We start from the raw sequence: 24,183 nt of genomic DNA, 5'->3' as shown, positions 1-24,183 counted from the left end.
TGAGACTTTGGGAAACGTTTAATGTTATTGGTGCTATCTTAGTGCATTTCTATCTGTTTATAAAGCATTATTTTGTTATATTTTGTTTTGTTTTCTTTCCTAAAATGGAAATAAATGCATTTTGGCAGGAAAAGAAGTAAATATAGAGTCAAATTTAAGCACTTTCAAAATCTGATTAATCATGATTAACTTCAAACAATTATGCAATTAATCGTGTGTTTTAATCGAAAGACAGCACTAGTTAAACAAATCACATTTGGTTTGGACTTGATTTTCTTTATTTACAATCGTGTATGTGAGCTGAGGAGATTGCAGCTAACAATGTTACTATCTTAAAGGGAGAGTTCACCCAAAAAAATTCTAACTCTCAATAAAATAATTTACTCACCCTAGGTGAAAGAGACGATTTTTGGTGAATAAGGTCTGAATCTTTCTTTGTTAATCAATCAAAGCTACATATTGCTTCTTGCTGCTGTTTTTTGGATTAAACCACTCTAACCATTTTATGTCCTTTTTGAGCTTAAAAGTTTTGGACCCCATTGACTTACAGTATGTGATATGGACATTCTTCAAAATATCTTCTTTGTGTTCCACAGAAGAAAGAAAGTCAGACACATCTGGGATGTCATGAAGGCGAGTAAATGATGAGAGAATTTTCCTTTTTGGGTGAACTATTCTTTTAATTTTAAAAACTGATAACTTTGAAACCCGCCTCTTCGAAACTATTGTAAAAATATTGTTACAACAGAGCTTACCCACTGATCCGTTGTCCACCTGAGAGTTAACAACCTTCCTTGATGTCACCCTCAACAAACTAATTTTAAAACAATGACACATAATAGAAACGCAGGCTTTAGGGCGCTTTAGTTCGTTCAGGAGAAAAAGTCTTATTCCAAATAATGAAACATTTATTACATGACCCATTTAAGAGATCAGAGTTTTAAGCAAAGCTCATCTCTGTGTTTACAGACTGATTTGGATGGTGTAAATGCATTTAGAAGAGCAGAATGGTCAAAACCTCATCATCTAGATCTGACCAAAATTGCCCCTTTGCTAAAAAATACAGTTGTATAATTGAGATCTGTATAGCTCAGTATATTGCCAGTCTTTCATTACATACACACACTCTCACTCTCTTTCTCAGTTTAGTCTTTTGTTTCCCTCACTAAAGAGAAATCCAACCCACATAAGGTGTTGGAGAGAGAAAGTGTGAGTGTGTAGTGTGTTGTGTGTGTGTGTGTGTGTGTGTGTGTGTGTATGTGTGTCAGAAAGCAGCTCTTCTAAAAATAGGTATTTCATTCAGAGGCAATAGCATTCCCTGTTTCCACTCAACCAGTCAGCAGAACAGAACACCTGATGGGTTTGCTGTCTGACATTCCATAATGCCATGCTATCACGAGGCAGGCAAATGCACACTAGAGTTTAAATGTAATTGTGACCGGTACATTAGCAGCAGGAGCAGTTTTGCTATGCCAGTCTAAATCTGCACAACTCCACATGAGAGGCATCTACATACATAAACATAAACACCACTAAATATACAGAAGAATTCATGCAGGGCCACCCCAGGGCCATTTCTGAAACAAACTTCAGTAAGAGGCATAACGGATGTGATGAACAGTAACCTATTCAATCCTGAAATTTAGGATTTATACTGTAAAAGTAGATTTTAATATTATGAGTGGTGCCTGCGCATACAAAACCCGGCACTGCAATGCTAGGATGCTGTAGCTGCTTTTTAGGTTCCGTTCACACCAAACACCAAAAGTTGACTTGAAATAGAAAAATCACCATAGAAGCAGACAGTCCATTATAGTGCCACTTGCTGCTATGCTGAGTTGTGTAATTGCATTACAGTATAGGAATTCTTTGGAATTCCCTCCCTCCAGATCTTCGTACCATCAACTCATTTAATCTTTTCAAATCCAAACTCAAAACTCACTTGTTTAGACAATCATATTCCGCCTGACCCATATCACCTCAATGTTGTTTTGCCAATTTTATTGTTTACTGTTTTAATGGTTTTTATCTGTTTTGTACAGTGTCCTTGGGTGTCCTGATAAGGCGCTTTAAATAAAATGTATTATTATTATTATTATTATAGTCTGACACATTTTGGGATGCAACAAAGCACAAAATTGAGTGTGTGTACCAAGAAGCGGCTGCGTTCATGTACTTTTCTGGAGTATGATCTATGAAAACTTATGTCCAAGCCATAATTATGTAATCAATCTTTCAGATTCCCACACCACAGCACTCTTTATGCCAGTCTCAATGTGTCTTAATAGCCACAGACAGCTTGAAATCCTCTTAAAATGGTCTTGTGAATTGGCTGCCAACCAAAACCTCAGGTACGGCCTGGGACTACATGCTGTAAATGACACTTTTGGGATGGCAGGCGTTTAACGGCAAAAATGGGACCAGAGTGTTAAGTCACAAACAGTTTCAGACAGAATATTCATACTTTTTCAAATTTTCTGAGCTGATTTTGAAGTAAAATCTGGGGAATTCTCCAGAATGGATTTATTTAAACATTATAGTAAAATATGTTAAATGGAGATGACAGATATACTGCACTCTAGTGAAAGGGCCTGTAGCTGAAACATTATCAGATTAGCAAAAATATCAAGAAAATTAACAATGCAAATTCATACAGTGTTTACGCTCTTCAGGAATTCAACCTACAAATAAATGGGTTACTTATTAAGCTGGTATTGGAAAAAGTGTTTTAAAAATCAAAAGAGTTACATGCTTCACCTTCCCTTTACCAAAAATATTCTGGGTTGCCTGCTAGACTAACATAAAATAACATAAGTGTATTTCTATCAGAAAAGACGTGGGATTATTGGGATTAATAAAAACGTAGAAATACTTAAATAATTTATTGTAAGCCCCAACGGTTCAAGCGCTCTGATCCTTGCTTGAACCGTCGGATCCTGGTGGAAGCAATGAAGGGAGGGGAGCGATGTTTACCCCCGCCCAGGAGAGGACCTAAACTGGTGATGATGGGGGGAAGGGTGTGAAAGAAACTGAAGTAAGCAACAATGAGAAACACCTGAGCGGCCTTACAAAGCAGAGGCTGTGTTGTGATTGGATGAGATGCCTGATAGAATTAATATTTGCTTGAACTGTCGGATCCTTTGGAAGCAATGATGGCAGGGAGCAGAGCTTACCCCAAAATGAAAAGAGCATAATTTAAAATCTATGCCCCAACCAATAAATTAAGACTAAGGATAACATCCATTTCTACCAAAGGTGATGGACAAATATGAAAGTGATCCACTTCCTGTTCCAGTAACTGCTGGGATGCTGCACGAGTGTTTGTAGCTTGCTAGCCTGTTTAGCATAGCTTATTCTTATTATTTCATAATTGTATCATTTGCCATTTTACCACGTGCTTCAGGTTGTTCTCCTTTTCTACTGTTTCAACTGCACATTTTCTCTCTTTTTTACTTTTTCTGCTTGTCTAAATCTCATGTCTCGACTACGTGCGTTCGTTTTCTCCACTTTGTTTTACACGGATTATTACATCAATCTCAAACATCTACTGATCAGGAACCATCTCAGTAACAGACTAATGTAACCTCTGTTCCCTGAAGGAGGGAACGAGATGTTGTGTCGATGAGTTGACACTAGGGGTCGCTCCTGCAGAGCCCAGACATCTCTGATCTTGAGAAAAGGCCAATGGAAATTGACGTGTGGAATTTGCATGCCACTCCCCCGGACATACGGGTATAAAAGTAGTGACGCTGCAAACACACATCAGTATCGCACTGAGGAGCCGAGCCAAAGACCCGGCCATTTCAGCGGATGGTTCAGTGTTGTGGCAGGAGGGACACTTCGTCTCATTCCCTCCATCAGGGAATGAAGGTTACATCAGTAACCGAGAAGTTCTCTATCTGTCACTCACTCGACAATGGGTCCCAATGGAAAACGCCACAAGAGCTGAACCGAGTTACGCAGACTGGCGATGTGAGACGGACAGACCTCTGTGTGCCTCGTAGCCAGCGCAGAAAGCTGTCGCATAACTTCCCCCAACACACTGGCAGGTATGAAGCGTTCCCCTGCACCTAGGGGAACAGCTAACTGCTCAGAAGTATAAGGACTGGCTGGTTCAGCTGTGGCCTTCTCTCTTTTGTTCTCCCCAAAAAAGCTGGGGGCCAAATATATGGTCCAAGCTGGGGGGTGTTCCTCCAAAGAGGAGGACACCGCAGAGACCACACCCGGCCCCGAAGGACCATGGAGAGGTCCCATGAGGGAACGAGGTGTGACCTGGGGGGGGTTTAACCTCCTCGTGCCTCTCAGGAACCTGATGATGAAATCGTGCTTCCCTAAATACTTACCGTCCACAGCATCGTGATGTGCCAATATGGCGGCTACATACACATTCAAGGTGGAGGGGGACACCCGTCCCTCCAACTTTTCCTGCAGAAAGGAAAGCACTGATCCAACTGCCCAACTCTCCAGCTGACACTCGTGGCTGCCCGGGCTCAAGCTCCGCGTCGGCCTGCGACTGAGCCGCCGCACCCGAGGGTGGTAGTCCAGCTGAGTCCTCAGCGTCAGACATGACGAACCTGCTCTCCGATGCCGCGATTGATAGCTCAACATCGTCAGGCACCCCGAACGAGATCACGGGTCCACCGTGAAATGAACCGGCAACCTCGCCCCAGCGCTCGGTTGGAGCATACGAGTGTGAGTGGGATGTCCGTGGGGGAATACCCGGTGGAGAGGCTCCCACTGAGGTCCCCATATCGCCCCCAGTGCTAACCGACGCTCTTACGAGGGCGTGCAGCGACTGCAACGTACCCTTGGTCATGTCCTCGCAGTGAGGACATGAACCATCCACGAATGCTGACTCCACGTGGGTGGCAACCAGACACGAAAGGCAGCGACCGTGGCCATCAGACGGGGAGAGACATGGACCGCAACCAGGAAATAAACACAAACGAAAAGGCATCTTGAAAAAGACGCTTTCCATTTGCGCAACTCTTTTAGAGAAAATATTACTTTTTGTGTTTTATGGGTAGGTATATATAGATATATATATAAATGAAGTTATTCACTCCGTTAACTTTTTCTGCTGCTGAAGCGCCCAGGGGTGTGTGGTCAGCACAACGTAGTGTGCGAGGGGGAGAACCGCTGGAAAGCGCCGTAGATCCAACAGTGTGTAGAGACGAATTGAGGTGGCAGAGCTCGGCTCCGAAGAAGATATCTGATGTGTGTTTGCAGCGTCACTCCTTTTATAACCGTATGTTCGGGGGAGTGGCATGCAAATTCCACACGCCAATTTCCATTGGCCTTTTCTCAAGATTAGAGATGTCTGGGTTCCGCAAGTGCGACCCCAAGTGTCAACTCATCGACACAACGTCGAGTGAGTGACAGATAGGGAACACATCGATCTCAAACCATAGCCGCTCAAGAACAACCATGACAACAACAACAACAAACAATTGTGGTAAGTCATGGCATCTGCTCATGTTTTTCCGGCACTGCATGCCACATGTTTAGTATAGCTTCTTCTATCAGCAGTGAGGCATTTACATGTGTTAAATGTAAGGAATTAGTCAGGCCGACAGAGAAGGTTAATGAGTTAGAGACATACATCCGAATGCTAGTGGAAGTCAGTGAGAAAGAGAAGCTGGTAGATACTGTTTCGGATGTGGTTAGTACAGGGAGCAACACACACACTTTGGTTCCGGCTGTAGAGCCCCTGCAGCAGGGCGTTTGGGTGATGTCTCGGTTGCATCAACACCAACTTGCTCAGCAAAGCAACACCACTCTCTCATTCCTGTTAGGGTTTCCAATCGATTCTCCCCACTCAGTGATGCACCCACTGAGAATCATGTTGAAAGAGTCTTAATAATTGGTAATTCTATTGTAAGGAACGTGAAAATAGAGACTACAGCCACTAGAGGTCAACTGATATATCGGTTTTGCAGATTAATCAGCACCAATAATGATTTCTGGAACTATCATTATTGGCAAAAATCCACACCGATAATTTTGCTGGATAATGGTGCTGGAGCGGCTGGGAATGGCACGCTGTCATTATACAGTATGAGAGTGGCCTCTAGAGGCGAAATAAAAACTATCACTGATGCCTTGTGGGGGTTGTTTTGACACTGCACGGAGCTGAACAATGCAGATTTACAACACCAACAAATAAAAGGTATGTATACAGTACATGTTGTCATATCATTTTAAAGTAGTTCTTGACTATATGCATTAATAGAGAACAGCAGTATGTTTGCAAACCAGGGTGAGAGGACGCTAACATTAAAAGCTAACCTCAAGCGGTTAGAACAATGTGACAAAAAACAAGTACAAATAAAATGTAATACCATCTATTTGCATTAGTTTATATCCTGTCACGTTTATTTGTATATTTAAATGAAATGAGAGAGTTGAGAAAAATATCTTCATGTAGTCAAGAGAAACGTATAAACAAATCAGATACATTTCTGATTTTAATAAATGTTTTATGCTCACAGTAATACGTATTTTTGTCATTTTGATTAGATATTCATCAAGTGATCGGTGTGTGTGTGTATGTGCGACAAGTTTCTTTGTAAATTTAAATTAGCGTAACAGCTAGAAGTGAAGTGATCAGCCATTTGAAGACCTGCAATAGCTCTGTGAATCACAAAAGGCTGTGTTTAATAAGTAAATACATAGTATGCACAGCTCCAGGGCGTTAGTGAATGGTGCTGCTCTATTTACACATACCCGCAGCTATTTTTAGCCTTCATGTGGTACGCAATATTTGAGCGCTACTCACGAACAACATCTCAGATGCAGATGCTCAATAGTTAAGTTCACTTATAATATGCATTTAGAACGGCACCGGAGGTGCATTAGACCAGAATTTAATAAGAAGTTAATTAAACTACTGTGAACTTGCCTACAAACAGACACATACAGGATTTCCTGGAGTGTTTAGATGGAATGTCAAAATAAAAGCGTGAGGGTTTAAAAATGTGCATGAATTAAATATATTACCGTTCTATTTAAAATAAAAATTAAAAGTCAATAATTATAATATTAATAACTATATAGTATTATTCTTATTGTCATCATTAGTATTTGTTTACAATTTATAACAATATTTCAATTGAATGGGTTCCATAAAATAACTATGTGAATGAAAAGTGGACTGATGTCTTAGAACTAAATTGAACAAAAAAGAGATCTGAATCCTTTAAAGTCCAGATACAAGTTGAAATATTTTTGGAAAAAAAAGAAAGACTAAAAAACACTGGTTTATTTTCTACTGAAGACTTGAAGACTGGAATTACTGTTAATTTTGCTGCTACATTATCCAGTATACTAGTTAATAAATTGTTTTTTAATAAGCTAAACATTTATATTGACTTAATGTGTAGTTAGAGGTTTGTGTTTCTTTACATATTAAAGAGTACTCCCAATTAGTTTCACACAATAATGTAAAGATATTCTAAACTGATAATGCAAATAAAACAACAACCCTGGTATCGGATCGGATCAGTATTGGCCGATACTGAGATTTTCGTTATCGGAAGAGATAATGTGGTATCGGTGCATCCCTACTTTAAATGTTCTTTTTTCATTCAGTATCAATTAAAAAAATTAGCGCCGTTTAATCAGTTATATGCTTGTCTTCCCAACTTAGTTATTGGTATCAACAAAATCCTATATCAGTCGACCTCTACCAGCCACCATCATTAAATGCATTTCTGGGGTAGGAGTGCCTGACATCTGATCAAATTTACAAGTGCTGGCTAATGCTAAACAAAGATTTTCTAAAATTGTTATTCATGTCAGCACTAACAATGTCTGGCTTTGCCAGTCAGAGATCACTAAAGATAATGTTAAAGAGGTGTGTGTGAACTTGCAAAAACTATGTCAGACACTGTAATATTATCTGGTCCCTTCCCTGCTCATCGTGGTGACAAGGTTTATAGTATAGTGGATGTCTGAGTAGTGTATGGAGAATAGAACAGGATTTATAGACTGTTGGAAGAGTTTTTGGGGAAACCTGACCTGCTAAAAAGAGACAGATTCCATCCCTCCAGGGAAGATGATGCTCTCCTCTCTAGTAATTTGGCTCATAGTCTTAATAATGACAGTATCTGACTAACTGAGGCCCAGGTCAGGCAGCAGACTGGTTAATCCAAACATCTGCTAGCTGCCTTGAGACATCACACAGGTCACATAAACTACAACACATAGAGAATGTATCACCTAGATATCATATAGAAACTGTATATGTTTCCAAACTACCAAACACAAACCCCTCACTAAATAATTGAAAAAAAAAAGATTTGAAGATAAACATCATATAAAGGTAAGGCTACTAAACATTAGATCTCTTTCTACCAAACCCCTAATTGTAACTGAAATAATTACAGATCATAGTTTGGATGCGCTCTGTTTGACTGATACCTGGTTTAAACCTGATCAATACCTTAGTTTAATTGAATCTAATCCCTCAGGTTATTGTTATAAGCTTAAGCGTCACCGGACTCTTGGAGTCAGGCAATATGTGACAGGACCAACTCATCGCCATAATCATATGCTAGATTTAATTCTGTCATATGGAGTTGATGTCGATATTATAGAAATTCTTCTAAATCTCAGATCATTACCTTTTCTCTTGTTTACTGTGATCAACTAATGCCACTCAATTTACACCATGATATCATTCAGGTAGATCCACTCTTAGTTGCTCCACTACAGATAGCTTCACTAATAATCTTCCAGAATTGTCTCACATAATAAGTAAGCCAAAAAGTCTAGAAGAACTTGAAGTAATAACAGAACATATAAATACAGTCTCCTCTAGCACTATTGATAGTGTCGCCCCCCATTTGATCAAAGAAAATTCAAGAAAAAAGCCCTGCACCATGTTACAATGATCACACTCATAATCTCAAGAGAGCAGCTTGGAAAATGGAGTGCAAGTGGAAGAATACAAAATTAGAGGTATTTCGCGGTGCATGGAAGGATGGTGTCTGTAGCTACCGACAGGCACTAAAACAGCATATTTGAGCAAACTCATAGAAAATAACCACAAAAATCCTAGGAGTTTTTTCAATACTGTGGCTAAATTGGTTAGGAATAAAGAATCAACTGAACCAGATATTCTGTCGCAGCACAATAGCAATGACTTCATGAATTTCTTACTGATCAAATTGAATTAACAAGAAATAAAATGGGAATTATGCTTTTATACTTATACATGCTTCCCCTGTGAGATATTATCAGGAATCATGGAATAAGTTTCCACTGCTGTCGATGATACCCAACATTATATATACTTCTAAACCAATGAAAATTCATAATTCTCCAAATTAGCAGTGTATCAATGAAATCAAAGATTGGATGGCCAGAAATTTCCTTCAACTCATTTCCGACAAAACAGAGGTAATATTTAACCTGTTGATACGCACCCCCTTTTTGAGCACAAACCATGAAAATGACATACCTGAACTTAAATGGTTGTATTTTCTGAAACCTTTTGAGTATGGACACAATTGTAGTATCTTTTGAAAGAAGACACTTCAGGCTTAATATATGAATTAATATATGTTGTTGTTTTTTAAAGTTAGAGAAGCTGAAGTTTATAGTATTGGAAATATTTTGTGCTGAACATGATTTTATAATCTAAAAAAACTATAAAAAAGTGCCAAGACAACTCAGAAATACAATGTTCTCAAAGCCACAAGTCTAAAGAAGTTACGTTTCAAATTTGAAGATGATCTAAGCTTTTTTCTGAAAATCGCTGGGTGGAGTACAATTTGACCGCTCTTCCTGGCTATTATAAATAAAACAACGCCTCATTTTTTAAAATAGATTTTGGAGACATGCTCGTTTTGTTTACAGGACTCTAATATATAAGATCATATACAGTTTTACAAGATGAATGCTGCTCAGATTGCATAGTTTGTTGAAGAACGATGACGAAGGGTAATTCTTTCTGGCGAGATCTCATGTAAACAATGGAGAATAAATCAATATTTTTCAGATGTATCACTTTTATGGACAAAAAGTGCTATTGGATGTTTTTCAATGAACGCTTGACATGGATATTTGACCCAAGTGTGGCGAACTGGATTAATCTGGTGATCGCCATTTCATAACAAATGTATGAAGTCCCATTTTAATATTGCATATTTTAATTTGTACTCCTGGCACATATAACAAAATAGCTGTTTATGGAGCATTGCTATCGTGAAACAGAGATCAGATATCAATGTTGAACCTTTAGACCTTTGAAAAGATGTATTAATTTGTTAACATTAATTACATTTATGGATGTAAATGATATTGTAAATGTAAGCAGAGTGACGTCACTCACCAGTGTGGTGAAATTGCGTATCAACAGGTTAAGGACACAAAACCTCTAAAAAAAGCAGATAAAATATAATTAGATTTTTGATGTATATACTCTTACCTCGTCTTCTACAGTGAAGAATTTGGGGGCTATATTTGATACCAATCTATTCACTGAAAATAAAATTTCCAATGGTTGTAGAACAGCATTCTTCCGCCTAAGAAATATTGCTAAGTTACGACACATGCTCTCTGCTGCTGATAACGAAAAACGAATTAATGCGTTCATGACCTCAAGACTAGATTATTGTATTACTGGGAGGATGTCCAGCAAGTTCAGTAAATAAACTTCAATTGGTTTAATATGCAGCTGCCAGATTGCTGACCAGAACCAAGAAATATGATCATATTAGACCCATTTTATAGTCATTACAATGGCTGTTAAATTTCGTATTAATCAAAAAATGTTGATAACTTCATACAAAGCTTTGAATGGTCTAGCTCCACAGTACTTAAGTGACATTCTACCATGCTATATTCCATCACGTTCATTACGATCACAAAATTCTGGCTTGTTAACAGTTCCTAGGATATCAAAATCCACAAAAGGAGGTAAATCCTTTTCCTATTTGGCTTCTAAACTATGTAATGGTCTCCCTAACACTGTTCGGGATGGAGACACACTCATCCAGTTTAAGTCTAGACTAAAGACTCTATTTAGCCAGGCATACACCTAATTTATCCATCATCTTTAGTCAGGTCTGCCAGAACCAGAAACATCTATCATGATCTATAACTCTGCATAAAATTAAATGACATCTACGCTAATATTATTTTATTTGTTTCCATGTCTCAACCTCGGGATTCATATCTCAAGGTTACCAGAGCCGGCCAGATCCAGCTCTGTTCCTGCTTGGTGTCAGACTCCACTGCTATGTGTCTCTGAGTGATGATGACTAAATGCAGCCGGTGCTAGCCAGACATCACTTCAGTCTTCAGAACACAAACTGATGCAAACTCCAACAGTAAGACATTGGATACTTCAAATTCCACTGCCTGAACCTTGGACTTAGATAGAACCACCAAACCGCACCGAAATGACCAGCCGGTTGAAATGAGATGCAGCTCATTGATCTCTGCCTGCATCACTTTTGTGTATTGATGGACTGCACACTTGAAATGGAATACATAGCAGAGTATGTGAGTGGAGTGGGAGCGGAGTGAGGAATGGAGCGGCATGTCAAACTGTCAAGCTCAAATAACTTGAATTTCAGTCTGTTCCTCAAACAAAGCTATGACAAGGCTTCAGAAGACTCAGAATACCAAATAAACGTTTTAAAATTTACAGAATAAAAGCAGATAATCAATTAATCGGCCGATAGTTTTAATTCTTAGTCTTTCCTTACTATGACGGGCAAAGACATAAGCTGCTTTTTCACCATCGGACCGAACAGTTCTCATCGCAAAACCGTACTGTTCCGTGCCGATCCAAGAGGTTTATCATCATGAGGGTTTGTGTATTCCAATGGACACAAAAATGCAGAAAAGTAAAAGTTCCCAGACTAGCTAAAAAATATATTTATTGACAAAATAATGTTTTGTATGAAAATAGTATATGGTAATATATCGATATATTTTTTGTTTTAATGACCTGTAATTTGCTTTCCTTACGAAAAAGGCATGTAAAAAAATAAATGTAGGCTATGCTAAAACAGTAGTTAAATCATAATCCTAAAATAATAAAGATACACTAAACATTCACTATTTTGTATTAACTTCAGCCAAATATATGCAAACTTGGCAAGCTAGAAACAACTAAATGCACTATAAATTACCTTTGTGTTGACAAATTGACAATTGTGAACAGTTTCTAATCGTGCTGTGCCCAGAACCGTTTGGTCCGATGGTTGAAAAGACTTGGAAAAGTCACAAGTCCAAAATGAATTTTCCAAGATGCAGTTAAATCTTCAACCAAAATACCATTAATAAGCAGAAAAAAATAATGCAGGACTTTAAACTATAAACAAGCCTGCTGAAACACACTGGGGACTTTTATTTTGAAAGGACAGAGACTTGGTTCTGTTACAATGTTCTACAGTTAAGATCCTGTATAACTACAGAGCGTTCAGTTAAGAAAACTTCATTATCTAATCAAAACAACTAATACGCATTGAACTGAGGATAAAAATATGGATGAATACTGTAAAAAATTTAGATTTAGCAAATCCCCATGAGGTGTCAGTGTCAGTTGTTTTTATTTCACCATTATAGGCCTCTTTACTGTAGAACCAAGATTTTCTAACAGTAGAATCCTCCACCGCCAGCAACAGAGGAATAAACAAAGCTATCTGCAACAATCGAAATAGATTTTTACAGAACTCATATTGTTCCAAAAAGCAACTATCGGCACCAATTACTCAGTTAAACCGATATATTAGTCGACCTCTAATATTAACTTTAATGGTGCTTTTTTTTCTTTAATCCTTTTTGAGAGTGACAGCACTTGGTCACTATGAATGTCATTTTATGGAAAAGGGTGTAAAGTGTAGATTCTTTCACTATTCTCCTTTTGTGCTCCACTAAAAAAATACCAACATACAGGTTTTGATCAACTTGTGATAATGACAAAAATAAATGTATTGAGTAAAATAAATGTATTGTATTTTTCTATTCTATTTTAATATTCCTGTTCCAGATCACAAATGGAGCATCAGTGATTCCTTCTTGTATACATTATAAATAAAGACTGCCTATAGCTTTTTAGTGCCACCTCTCCCAACTAACAGCAACTGCTTTAAACAGAATTCTTTGTGGAGTTTCAGACATGAATATGTATAACATGGCTTGCTGAGTGAAGGGAAGGGGGGAAAAGAATGGAAGCCAAGCAGAGTGAGATAACTAGGGTAAAGAAAGAGGGAAAAGTTCAAGTTCTCATTCTCTTCTCAAACTTAGTGTGACATGGCTGCCTTTAGAGATGGAGAAGAGCAAAGGGGAGCAAAGCAAGCTGGCAGCACACAGATATACTACTCAGGGTACCATCTGTGATGAACATTAGCACTCCATCCTTCAGCTACCCTGCTGGCATGGATCATACAGACAAACCATCCGCTTGGCAGACATGGTCATCCTTTGACAAACGTACTGTTCTATAATCTGTATGTCCAAGTGAAGTCTAATTACAAACAGATGCAGTTGGAGAAATGATGTATAAAATTGCAGACTATGCCTATTTTTGCTTGGGTTACCAAGATGGTCACCAAGTGAACTGACAGTAAGTTGCCTTAAAGGGACTTTGGCCAAACTTCAATACACATGCACACAACATCATGACAACCTGAAATCTCTTTACAAGCAACATAGCTTTTCATCCACTTTTGAAGCATTTCATGGCATGACAAAATTGTCCTAGCTTACCTGTGTACATTTTTAAGAATCAAGGATTTGTTAAGATCTATTGAAGCACTGCATTTCTCTTAGAAACCATTTGCTATTCACACTTCGTAGAACACTTCAGCATTTAGACATATGTAGGCCAATGGGAGAAACTCAAACACACTCACAAGGATACAGTTATGTTGCCCTGGCAACTGAGTCTACTGCATATATGTCTCCTTCAGAAGGATTGAGTCAGTCATCCTGCACCTGTATTTTGGGTTTTGGGTTCTGCAGTATAATCTAAAGTAGAGTGCAATGGTGTTCACATTACAATGGTCAATTTTGGAGAATTATTTTGAAATATTTTATGTGAAATATTGAAATCTTTGCAAAATCTTGGTTTTCTGTTGAAATACACAAAAAAACATTGTTGGAGTGTGACTATAAAGTTAATTATCATAATTAATTACAATTTAAATCAAACCTCACAATTAAATGTGCATTTCCAGGTGGAAATGCAGGTTGCAACAAGTTGTAAATATCTGTAAGACAAGACAATTGCAATAACAACAATCGCAATTTCATATTCAAATATGGGAACGATAGACACTGATTTAAGTCAATTGGAAATTTGTAAGCTTTACATTTTCCCAAACATATTTATTTACAAGTTCCAAAACATAATATGTAAGCATATTTTTATAGAAAAAGTGAATTATATGGGAATTTGCTTTAGATGAACAAAATGAGAAAACAGAGGCTAAAAGAGCAGAGTGATAGCAAAGGTGGCTGTCAAGAAAGCCTGGGCAATGGCTGAGAACAAAGCTATCCAAATGGTTTCTAATACTTTTCCTGACAATATGACAGCCAGAAACCTGAGCCCTTCAAATGGATTAATTAGTAGGCCATTACTGAGCCATCTTCCTCAGAAGGATTTGATCTCAATTACCACATTTAGATGCATTTAAGAAAATGGTTTATTCCAGAGTTTATGCAGAAAGCAGCATTCTGAAACATCATGTAAACGAGAATGCAGTTTTATTTACAAAATACAGTGTGAAAAGCTAGGGCTTGGTGATATGGCCAAAGTTGTTATCACGATAATCTTTTTCATATTGTTTGATATCGATATTTACCACGATATAAATTTACACATTGCACTTTCTTTTTTTTATTTCAAAGTTAATGGAAGAAAAGAAGAAAAAATTAATTCTAAACAGTCAAATTGGTCTCTACAAAACTTCACGGGGGTCCAGAGATGGCCAAAGCAGTGGGGTCTGTGGAATCTATTACCAATTTTACCAAAAATAATGTTGATTGATTGAATAATTCAGTATACACAAAATATAAATATTACTCTTTATTCTAGGCCTTAAAAACTAGTAGGATTATACAAACTATTCTTTACTGTATATAAGATAGTCCTAAAGAATGAGGCTTAATATCAAACTGAAGCTGAACTGATAACCCATTGGTGTAATTCAATTTAAAGTGAAATTTTGGTTAGTTTGTCACATTTAATTTAATTATTTGTATTCATTATTTTATTATATTTAATTTAGCAATGCATTATATTATAGTACCTAAATACACTCACCTAAAGGATTATTAGGAACACCTGTTCAATTTCTCATTAATGCAATTATCTAATCAACCAATCACATGGCAGTTGCTTCAATGCATTTAGGGGTGTGGTCCTGGTCAAGACAATCTCCTGAACTCCAAACTGAATGTCAGAATGGGAAAGAAAGGTGATTTAAGCAATTTTGAGCGTGGCATGGTTGTTGGTGCCAGACGGGCCGGTCTGAGTATTTCACAATCTGCTCAGTTACTGGGATTTTCACGCACAACCATTTCTAGGGTTTACAAAGAATGGTGTGAAAAGGGAAAAACATCCAGTATGCGGCAGTCCTGTGGGTGAAAATGCCTTGTTGATGCTAGAGGTCAGAGGAGAATGGGCCGACTGATTCAAGCTGATAGAAGAGCAACTTTGCCTGAAATAACCACTCGTTACAACCGAGGTATGCAGCAAAGCATTTGTGAAGCCACAACACGCACAAATTTGAGGCAGATGGGCTACAACAGCAGAAGACCCCACCGGGTACCACTCATCTCCACTACAAATAGGAAAAAGAGGCTACAATTTGCAAGAGCTCACCAAAATTGGACAGTTGAAGACTGGAAAAATGTTGCCTGGTCTGATGAGTCTCGATTTCTGTTGAGACATTCAGATGGTAGAGTCAGAATTTGGCGTAAACAGAATGAGAACATGGATCCATCATGCCTTGTTACCACTATGCAGGCTGCTGGTGGTGGTGTAATGGTGTGGGGGATGTTTTCTTGAATGTTGGTAATATTAGTTCCGCTTTCACTTGTTTCCGCGGGGAGTGTAATAAGGGTGACATGCTCTCTCATGAGGTAAACAAATGACAGGAGAAGAGGACTCTACAGGTGTTACTGTTAATGCTGTTTGCTCAGCAATCATTCAATAAAAATGTTAGATCCTGCTACCGCAGATAATAATAAAAAACGCTTCACGCAGGACGCGCCATTTTAGTGTAAATAAAGCGTTTAGCGCACGTAAGCAAACGGAACCGAACTTGGAGCACTTCTGTTACTCTAAGCATGAGAGGGAGTTGTGGAGTATAGAACCGCTCTGAAAACACTGTAACAATACGCTAATTTAATATAGACTGGACTGAGCAGTGCAAATAAACTTTGAAGGGAGCAGACTATTTATTTATTTAATTAAATCACAGCCTTTGCAAATTAATTATCGCAATAGGTCATATCGCGGTTTCGATTTCATTTCGATTAATTGTGCAGCCCTAATTCCTATGAAAGCTGAGCGTCATGCTCGCAAGGTGGATTGTAGGATTGGCAGCGGTACGGAGGAAACTCTATCCTAGTGCTGTGAGTGCCTTTGAGCGGATTTCGTCCCCCCAGTGGAAACGCAGACTGAGAAAGCCGAACTGCTTGTGTTTTAGCGACATGCAGTAAATATTGAAAATTCCTCAAAACCGTATCGTGGATTTTCTTTATCGTGATATATATCGATATCGTTTTATCGCCCAGCCCTAGGAAAAGCACATACACTATAAACTATAACCATTTATTATTATGATCCCTTGTTGTCTGCCCCGTGTTTTGTGTTTCACTCGTCACTGATCACATTCCATGTCACGTTTTCCTTGTTGTCTGCCCCGTGTTTCACTGTCCTTGTAAAACTACATTTCCCACCATTCCCGGCCCTCACTGCCAGCACTGTGTTATTGTCCACACCTGATTGTTATTTTGTCATTATCGTGTCTGTTTATTTAAACCCCGCTGTTTCCTCCTTCCTTTGTCAATCGTTGTTGACTGTTAGCGTTTCATGTTCCCTGCTCCTGGTTATTCCTCAAGTTTGTCAACGTTTACCCTAGATGTTATATTTCTGTGTATTGTTTTGTGCCTTAGTTTATTTTCCCATTGTGGACCTTTTCTTTCGTTCCTGTGTTTGTTTATTTAGCATTAAACTGCATTTAGATCCGAATTCCCCATCTGCCTTCTCATGCTTTCCACAAAAGCGTAACGTTTATACACCCCATGTTTGCCTATATGTGCTCCTATGGTGGGGAATCCGGAGTTTTACATAAGAGGAAACCCCACTATTGCAAGGCAATTCTGCTGCAGGTCGTGATAGAAAGTTAAAGCTTAAGTATGTAATTTCTACGACACTATCTCCACCAAACGGAATTGCAAAAAGGAACTTTGTTTTCAAAACAGATTTTTGACTATGCCCCCATCTGCTGTTGGCGAAACAAAGAGATAGTCAACTCACGCCATTGCTTGTGGTCTAAGCGGTCTCTCAAAACAAACAGAGCCATTTTCATAGCACCACAGAAACACAGAGCTTACTTAAAAAAAATAATAATAATTATTAACCTATAAGTAGCTTACTAATATTTGTTTAGGAGAAAGTGGTTTTAAACAGAAAAAGTTACATTCTTACAGGGAACAGGGTACAGGGAACAAGGAAACAAACACAGCAACAAATGTGTAATATCTGGAAACAAAGTGAAACAACGAGAATAAAATCGCAATGTTTTCCTTGGATTTACACAAGTGTGGGGAAATTACATTGCTGTGGAGAAAGCTTCTTAAGACTGAACTGCATGTACAGGAGTAAAAACTATGCTGCTTATACAGTGCAAGACGGAAACTAGGGTTGTGCCGATAGACGATGATCTCTGGTATCGACGATGGTCAGAGTGATTGCCAATATCTGATGCCTTTGACCATGTCAAGATGATATTTGGTTGTTTTCCCAATAATGTATTCAATTATTATTATTATTTTCAAATTAATATTACAAATAATTTGCCCTGCAGCACACAGACATGTTTTTTTTGAAGGAAGACATGGTTACAGGGGATATTATCCTTTCTTAACAGAATTTACAAGTTTTCGCTACTGTACATACCCTTACTCCAGAGTAAGAGTTGAAATATTGTGCGAGTCAGAAGAAAGTCTCATAATCTTGTTACTATCACACAGCCATGCCCTTACTTTCCCTTGTCAAAGTCCATTCAGATATGAGGATTAAAGGATTTGAGGATGTCTCAGTAGTGGTGTTGTGTAGTGTGACCAGTCTTCTTAAGTCAGTTCTAATGCAAACACTACGAAAAGCTAAACTGCATGCTAAAGGCTTAGTCACATTTACTGCACCTTTGCATGTCGAAATTTTGCAGGCATAGAATGGCGGCATGGGTGGACGGGAAGCAAGTGTGAAACCCACAAAACTACTTGTTAAGCATCATCTTTTTTATACTGCCCTTTATACTCTGGGAGGGTGAAGTTAAAAAAGAAAATCACTGCTAAATTATTTGCTCGTCAATTTATGAACAATGTTCAGTGTATCAGTGTACTAGGGTTGCAAAATGAATCGAAAAAATAATCAAGATTACAATTACAGCTGTCACAATTAATTACATTTTAAATACAATGTATTTTTTGTCTGTTGTGTGCAAGAATGCAATGACAAATCATTTAAATCAGTCTATCGGCATATCAGTAACGGTAACCTAGTATTTTTGTATTGTTGCATTTTTGTGTAAAATGTATAAATAATTTGAATAACACTTTTGTTTTTCATGCAAATGAAGTAATTTATGAACACAGTTCTCAGCTTGTTTTAGACATGTAGTCTAGTACATAAAGAATATGGAATGCGGTTGTCCAGCACAAAATAAGTATTTTAATGTAAATTCTATTTATCGTAAAAAAATAAAATAATCGCAATTACAATATCAAGGGAGGTAATCGACAACTATTTTTGTCATAACCGTGCAGCCCTACCATGCACGAAGTACTGCCACACAGACATCCCTGCCAATCCATTCAACTCCCTCTTGGTCAACACTTTTGTGAAATTCACATAAGGACATTCCTTCACCAATAGAACTCCATCAAGCTGAAATTCCTAATCGCATGGATTCCTGTTGAAATATTTTGACCACAAAAATTTGCTGTGCAAAGGTAAATGTAATCGATGCCCATCCACAATAATAGGTTTTCATTTAAAAAACGCATTGATTTTGCTACGTGTACAGTTCCTCCACCGAAAATGCACTCCATTATCGCTTACTTTGTAAAGCGATGATGTTAGGAAACTCAAAATTGAGTTTTCAAACGAAAAACTGAGAAGTGTGGATGTAGCCCAAGCCTTAAGAAATGTCTTCCTAGGTTGGCAACTAGTAGTTGCCCAATATGAATTTTTCAATAGCCAATGCCAATACTAAAGTTGAAGTCAGAACTTTACATACACCTTAGCCAAATACATTTAAACAAAGTTTTTCACAATTCCTGACATTTAATCATAGAAAACATTCCCTGTCTTAGGTCAGTTAGGATCACTGTTTTAAGAATGTGAAATGTCAGAATAATAGTAGAGAATTATTTATTTAAGCTTTTATTTCTTTCATCACATTCTCAGTGGGTCAGAAGTTTACAAACTATTTGTTAGTATTTGGTATCATTGCCTTTAAATTGTTTAACTTGGGTCAAACATTTTGGGTAGCCTTCCACAAGCTTCTCACAACAAGTTGCTGGAATTTTGGGCCATTCCTCCAGACAGAACTGGTGTTACTGAGTTTGGTTTGTAGGCCTCCTTGCTCACACAATTTTTCTATCGGATTGAGGCCAGGGCTTTGTGATGGTCACAACAATACCTTGACTTTGTTGTCCTTTAGCCATTTTGCCACAACTTTGGGGGTATTCTTGGGGTCATTGTCTATTTGGAAGACCCATTTGCAACCGAGCTTTAACTTCCTGTCTGATGTCTTGAGATGATGCTTCAATATATCCACATAATTTCCTTCCATATGACGCCATCTATTTTGTGAAGTGCACCAGTCCATCCTGCAGCAAGGCACCCCAAAAACATGATGCTGCCACCGCCACACTTCACGGTTGGGATGGTGTTCTTTGGCTTGCAAGTCTCACCCTTTTTCTTCCAAACCTAACGATAGTCATTATGTCCAAACAGTTAGATTTTTTTTTCATTAGATCAAAGGATATTTCTACAAAAATAAGATCTTTGTCCCATGTGCACTTGCAAACTGTAGTCTGGCTTTATTATGGCAGTTTTGGAGCAGCAGCTTCTTCCTTGCTGAGCAGCCTTTCATGTTAAGTTGATATAGGACTTGTTTTAATGTGGATATAGATACTTGTCTACCTGTTTCCTCCAGCATCTTCACAAGGTCCTTTGCTGTTGTTCTAGGATTGATTTGCACTTTTCACACCAAACTATATTCATCTATAGGAGACAAAATGCATCTCCTTCTTGAGCGATGGCTGCGTGGTCCCATAGTGTTTATACTTGCGTACTATTGTTTGTACAGTTGAACGTGGTACCTTCAGGTGTTTGGAAATTGCTCCCAAGGATGAACCAGACATGTGGAGGGCTTGGCTGATTTCTTTTGATTGTCCCATGATGTCAAGTAAAACAGCACTGAGCTTGAAGGTAGGCCTTAATATACATCCACAGGTACACCTCCAATTCAGTACACCTCCTATCAGAAGCTAATTGTCTAAAGGCTTGACATCATTTTCTGGAATTTTCCAAACTACTTAAAGGCACAGTTAACTTAGTGTATGTAAACTTCTGACACACTGGAATTGTGATACAGTCAATTAAATGTGAAACAATCTGTCTGTAAACAATTGTTGGAAAAATTACTTGTGTCATGCACAAAGTAGATGTCCTAAATTACTTGCCAAAACTATAGTTTGCTAATATTAAATCTGTGGAGTGTTTAAAATAGCTTTAATGACTTCAAAGTGCATGTAAACTTCTGACATCAACTGTAGTACCAAGAGAGCAGGGTGGCCAACGGCTAATACAATTTAGTTAAGGCAATTGAAATGTACACCTACATGCTGAAATTAAACATTTATATAATATTTACTAAAAATGTTGTGCATTATCCAATATCCATTGATAAGGCTGTTGATAGACTCCTGTTATTGGGCATGGTTACTGGCCTAAGTGGCAATATGTCAGTGAATTTTTTGTCCTGTCTGAAATATGGTTTATTGGTATTGGCAACAAATATATATAGTCAAAGAGAACTAATCAAGATAAAACTGAGGTATGATGACACTGTTGTTCGGTGATCTGTACAGCTGTCTCTTTCCATGCAAATCAAACACAGTTGCCTGAACGATTATACTGGAGTCCTGTCAGAGAGCCTTTATCATTCTAATTAATTCGCCAAAAGGCTACAGCTGTGGTTATTTTTATTAGAGAATGCAAAAAAAAAAAAAAAAAAAAAAAAAAAAAAAAAAGAAGGAAAAGGGGAGAAATGAAAACAAAACAGCCCCAGTGCTTCATGGGTTCACAAGACAGCACAGATGATTTCGACCAACTGCTAGAGGGAAACATCACTATTTACCAGATCAAATGATTATACAACCTTCCAAAGCAGAAGAGTACATCTGACTGGTCGACAAAGCATTATGTATCATATGAAACGAGTATGATCACATTAATAATCTTTTCAAGTGTTTGGCGGCTGCCATTGTGTCTTCAATGTTGATGATACAGTGTCCACCTGTAGCAGGCTGGAAAATAAAAGCACAGCAACATATGGGATTCCAGATTAGTGTTTTAGCTCATTAGGAGAGTGACTCAAAGGGTCACAAAATCCTAATCTCAAAGTTTACCGATTAATGATGGACACAGTGGGGGTGGGGAATGGGACAGACCACCCTGTTTCAACCCCTCCAATCTCCCCTCACACCTGCCAAACTCACCATGGAAACAGCACACCTTAAAGCCTACCTGCTCAAGATGTAGAAACAGCAACATCATCATCATCAGTGTAAATAAATAACCAGATTCAAATGAGTAATTCAACAGTGATGACTTTTGTGGGACGGACACCTCAGATTTCCACTGTTTATTGTGATCAAGAAAGAAAAAAAAAAACACCTGACGCAGGTGCACAGAAGTTCACAAGTGCATCACCGGACCGAGCTTACCTTCAGGAAACGGGTTAGGCTGGACCACAAAAAGGAAAGCGTGCATCATGTTAAATAAAATCCCAATGGCTCCGGGCTCGTAATAGGCGACGGTCTCGTAAATCTCGGAGGGCACGAAGCCGAAATCCATAGTTCTCTGCGCTGGAACTGAATGAGAACCGGACTGTGAGTCCTGGAGTTCCCCTGACGTCAAGCCCCAGCACAAAAAGATCAGTCCCGTTTTCCACAACATGATTAGTTCTAGTGTTCAATTAATTCTAGAAGGGCAGATGATGGAAATGGAGGGAATCTAAAAGAGGATAGTCCGGGAACAAGAACCCTGGAGAAAGAAGATAGACCGAAGGTCTCAAGTCCAGATGTCCGGCGAACGGTTCATGGTGGTCATGTTAATGGTCCCCCGCGTTGAGCGGCTCCGGCAGGTTCACGGTGCACCCTCTTTCCGATAGTAACCCGGACGGTGAGAGTGAAGTGTAGGTAACTGTAGGCTCTGTGCGTGCGCATCCCCTCCTCGTGAATAGACTCGCGCGTCTCCAGTGCTCCGCCTGCCGGGTGCTGACGACAGCGTAGATTGCAAGTTCGGTGATTTAAACTCCGCTGTTTTCAATTCGTACATTCCGTACACACCACTTTCAAACTCTGTTTTGGTAGACTGTCTGAAATTTTGTAGCATTTTACACAATGCTCCACTCTGTTGCCTAAAAACGACGATATAGCCTAATCCTGACGTGTTTTACATTTATTCACTGTTATCCCTGATGATGTTTTAACCCAAATAAATTAAGTGCAATCCACATAAATCCTAATATCCATTATGTAGGCCTACGTGTTTTGAGTAAGGTGGATGATTTTACTGATTTCTCTCATTCTACTAGAATTTTTGAGTGCTGTCAATTTATCTGAGCTTGTTTTAATCCATTCTCATGAAATCAATGCTTAAGTTGAATTAGCAAGTGTATTTGCCACCTCAACTCAAAATCATATGTTGAATCAACTCAAATCTCTGTCAGTTAACTCTGAATCATTTATCGCAAAATCTTCGATACTGAGAAATGTAAATTACTTTGAATCTAAACAAACACAGTAAAAAAAAAATAAAAATAAAAAAAACTGGCAGCTGTATTTGCTAGAATAATTATGTAAAAAATACAGTAAAACATGAAAACAACTGCAGAACAACCTGTACATTTTACAGTTTAAAACTGTTGTAATTTACATGACCACACTGGCACTGTAAAAATAATAATAATAATTAATATAATAAATGATGTTACATTTACAGTAAAAAAAAAAAACATACACTTGATATTAAACTTCTGAAACTGTAAAAATCTGCTTTTTACTTTATTATGTATTGTTAATGACGTAGTTATTACAGAGGGGCACATGATGACATGAAGTTCACCAGCAGTGGCTCCAGGAGCAATGATCAATAAACATTTAGAGACAGTGCTCAGTGTCACTCACACAAACACTAAAAACCTTCAGAGAATTTAGAATTTTCAACATGTGAAATTAAAATTATGCAATAAACATGAACTAAACTACAATAAATATAACACAGAACACCCGATGTACATAACTGATATTAAAAACAAGAAGAAACATAACTATTCCCATCAAATATAATGAAATATGATGGGTCATGCAGGGAATGCTCAATTATTGTTTTTTTACTGTAGGCCTAATTTAAACAATAATTTACTTTACAAAAGTACATGTGCTCTCTTTTTAAACAATGTACATTTTTACCATTATTTATACAGGAAAATCATACTTTTTACATCTAAAACATATTATTGTAAAAACTACTGTATTGTCTTTTAAAATGCATTAAAAAATGTACTGTATATTTTGCAGTTAGTAGGCTACTCGTTGATCAATTAACGTTTTTTTTTTCTGTAGCAATTTTACAGTCTTTTACCATTAAAATGACAGACATTTTTCACAATGCATGTTAGACAAACAATATAACAC

At 38.0% G+C, this 24,183-nt stretch overlaps 1 protein-coding gene across 7 annotated transcripts in view; it reads right to left on the bottom strand.

The window, feature by feature from the left end:
- prom1a (prominin 1a) overlaps window positions 1-22,728 on the bottom strand; it is a 111,359-nt gene extending 88,631 nt beyond the window's left edge. For all 7 annotated transcript variants that reach the window (XM_052149942.1, XM_052149943.1, XM_052149945.1 and 4 more), the window contains exon 1: window positions 22,210-22,728. In XM_052149942.1, coding sequence (XP_052005902.1) covers window positions 22,210-22,441 — 232 coding nt within the window. In that variant the 5' untranslated portion in view covers window positions 22,442-22,728. The remainder of the gene's footprint in view (window positions 1-22,209) is intronic.
- Window positions 22,729-24,183: the final 1,455 nt, after the last annotated feature.

This window comes from Xyrauchen texanus, chromosome 19, assembly GCF_025860055.1.
Source record: "Xyrauchen texanus isolate HMW12.3.18 chromosome 19, RBS_HiC_50CHRs, whole genome shotgun sequence".
NCBI lineage: Eukaryota > Metazoa > Chordata > Actinopteri > Cypriniformes > Catostomidae > Xyrauchen > Xyrauchen texanus.
The sequence above is the reverse complement of the archived record's forward strand: the minus strand, read 5'-3'. Positions and strand labels throughout refer to the sequence as shown.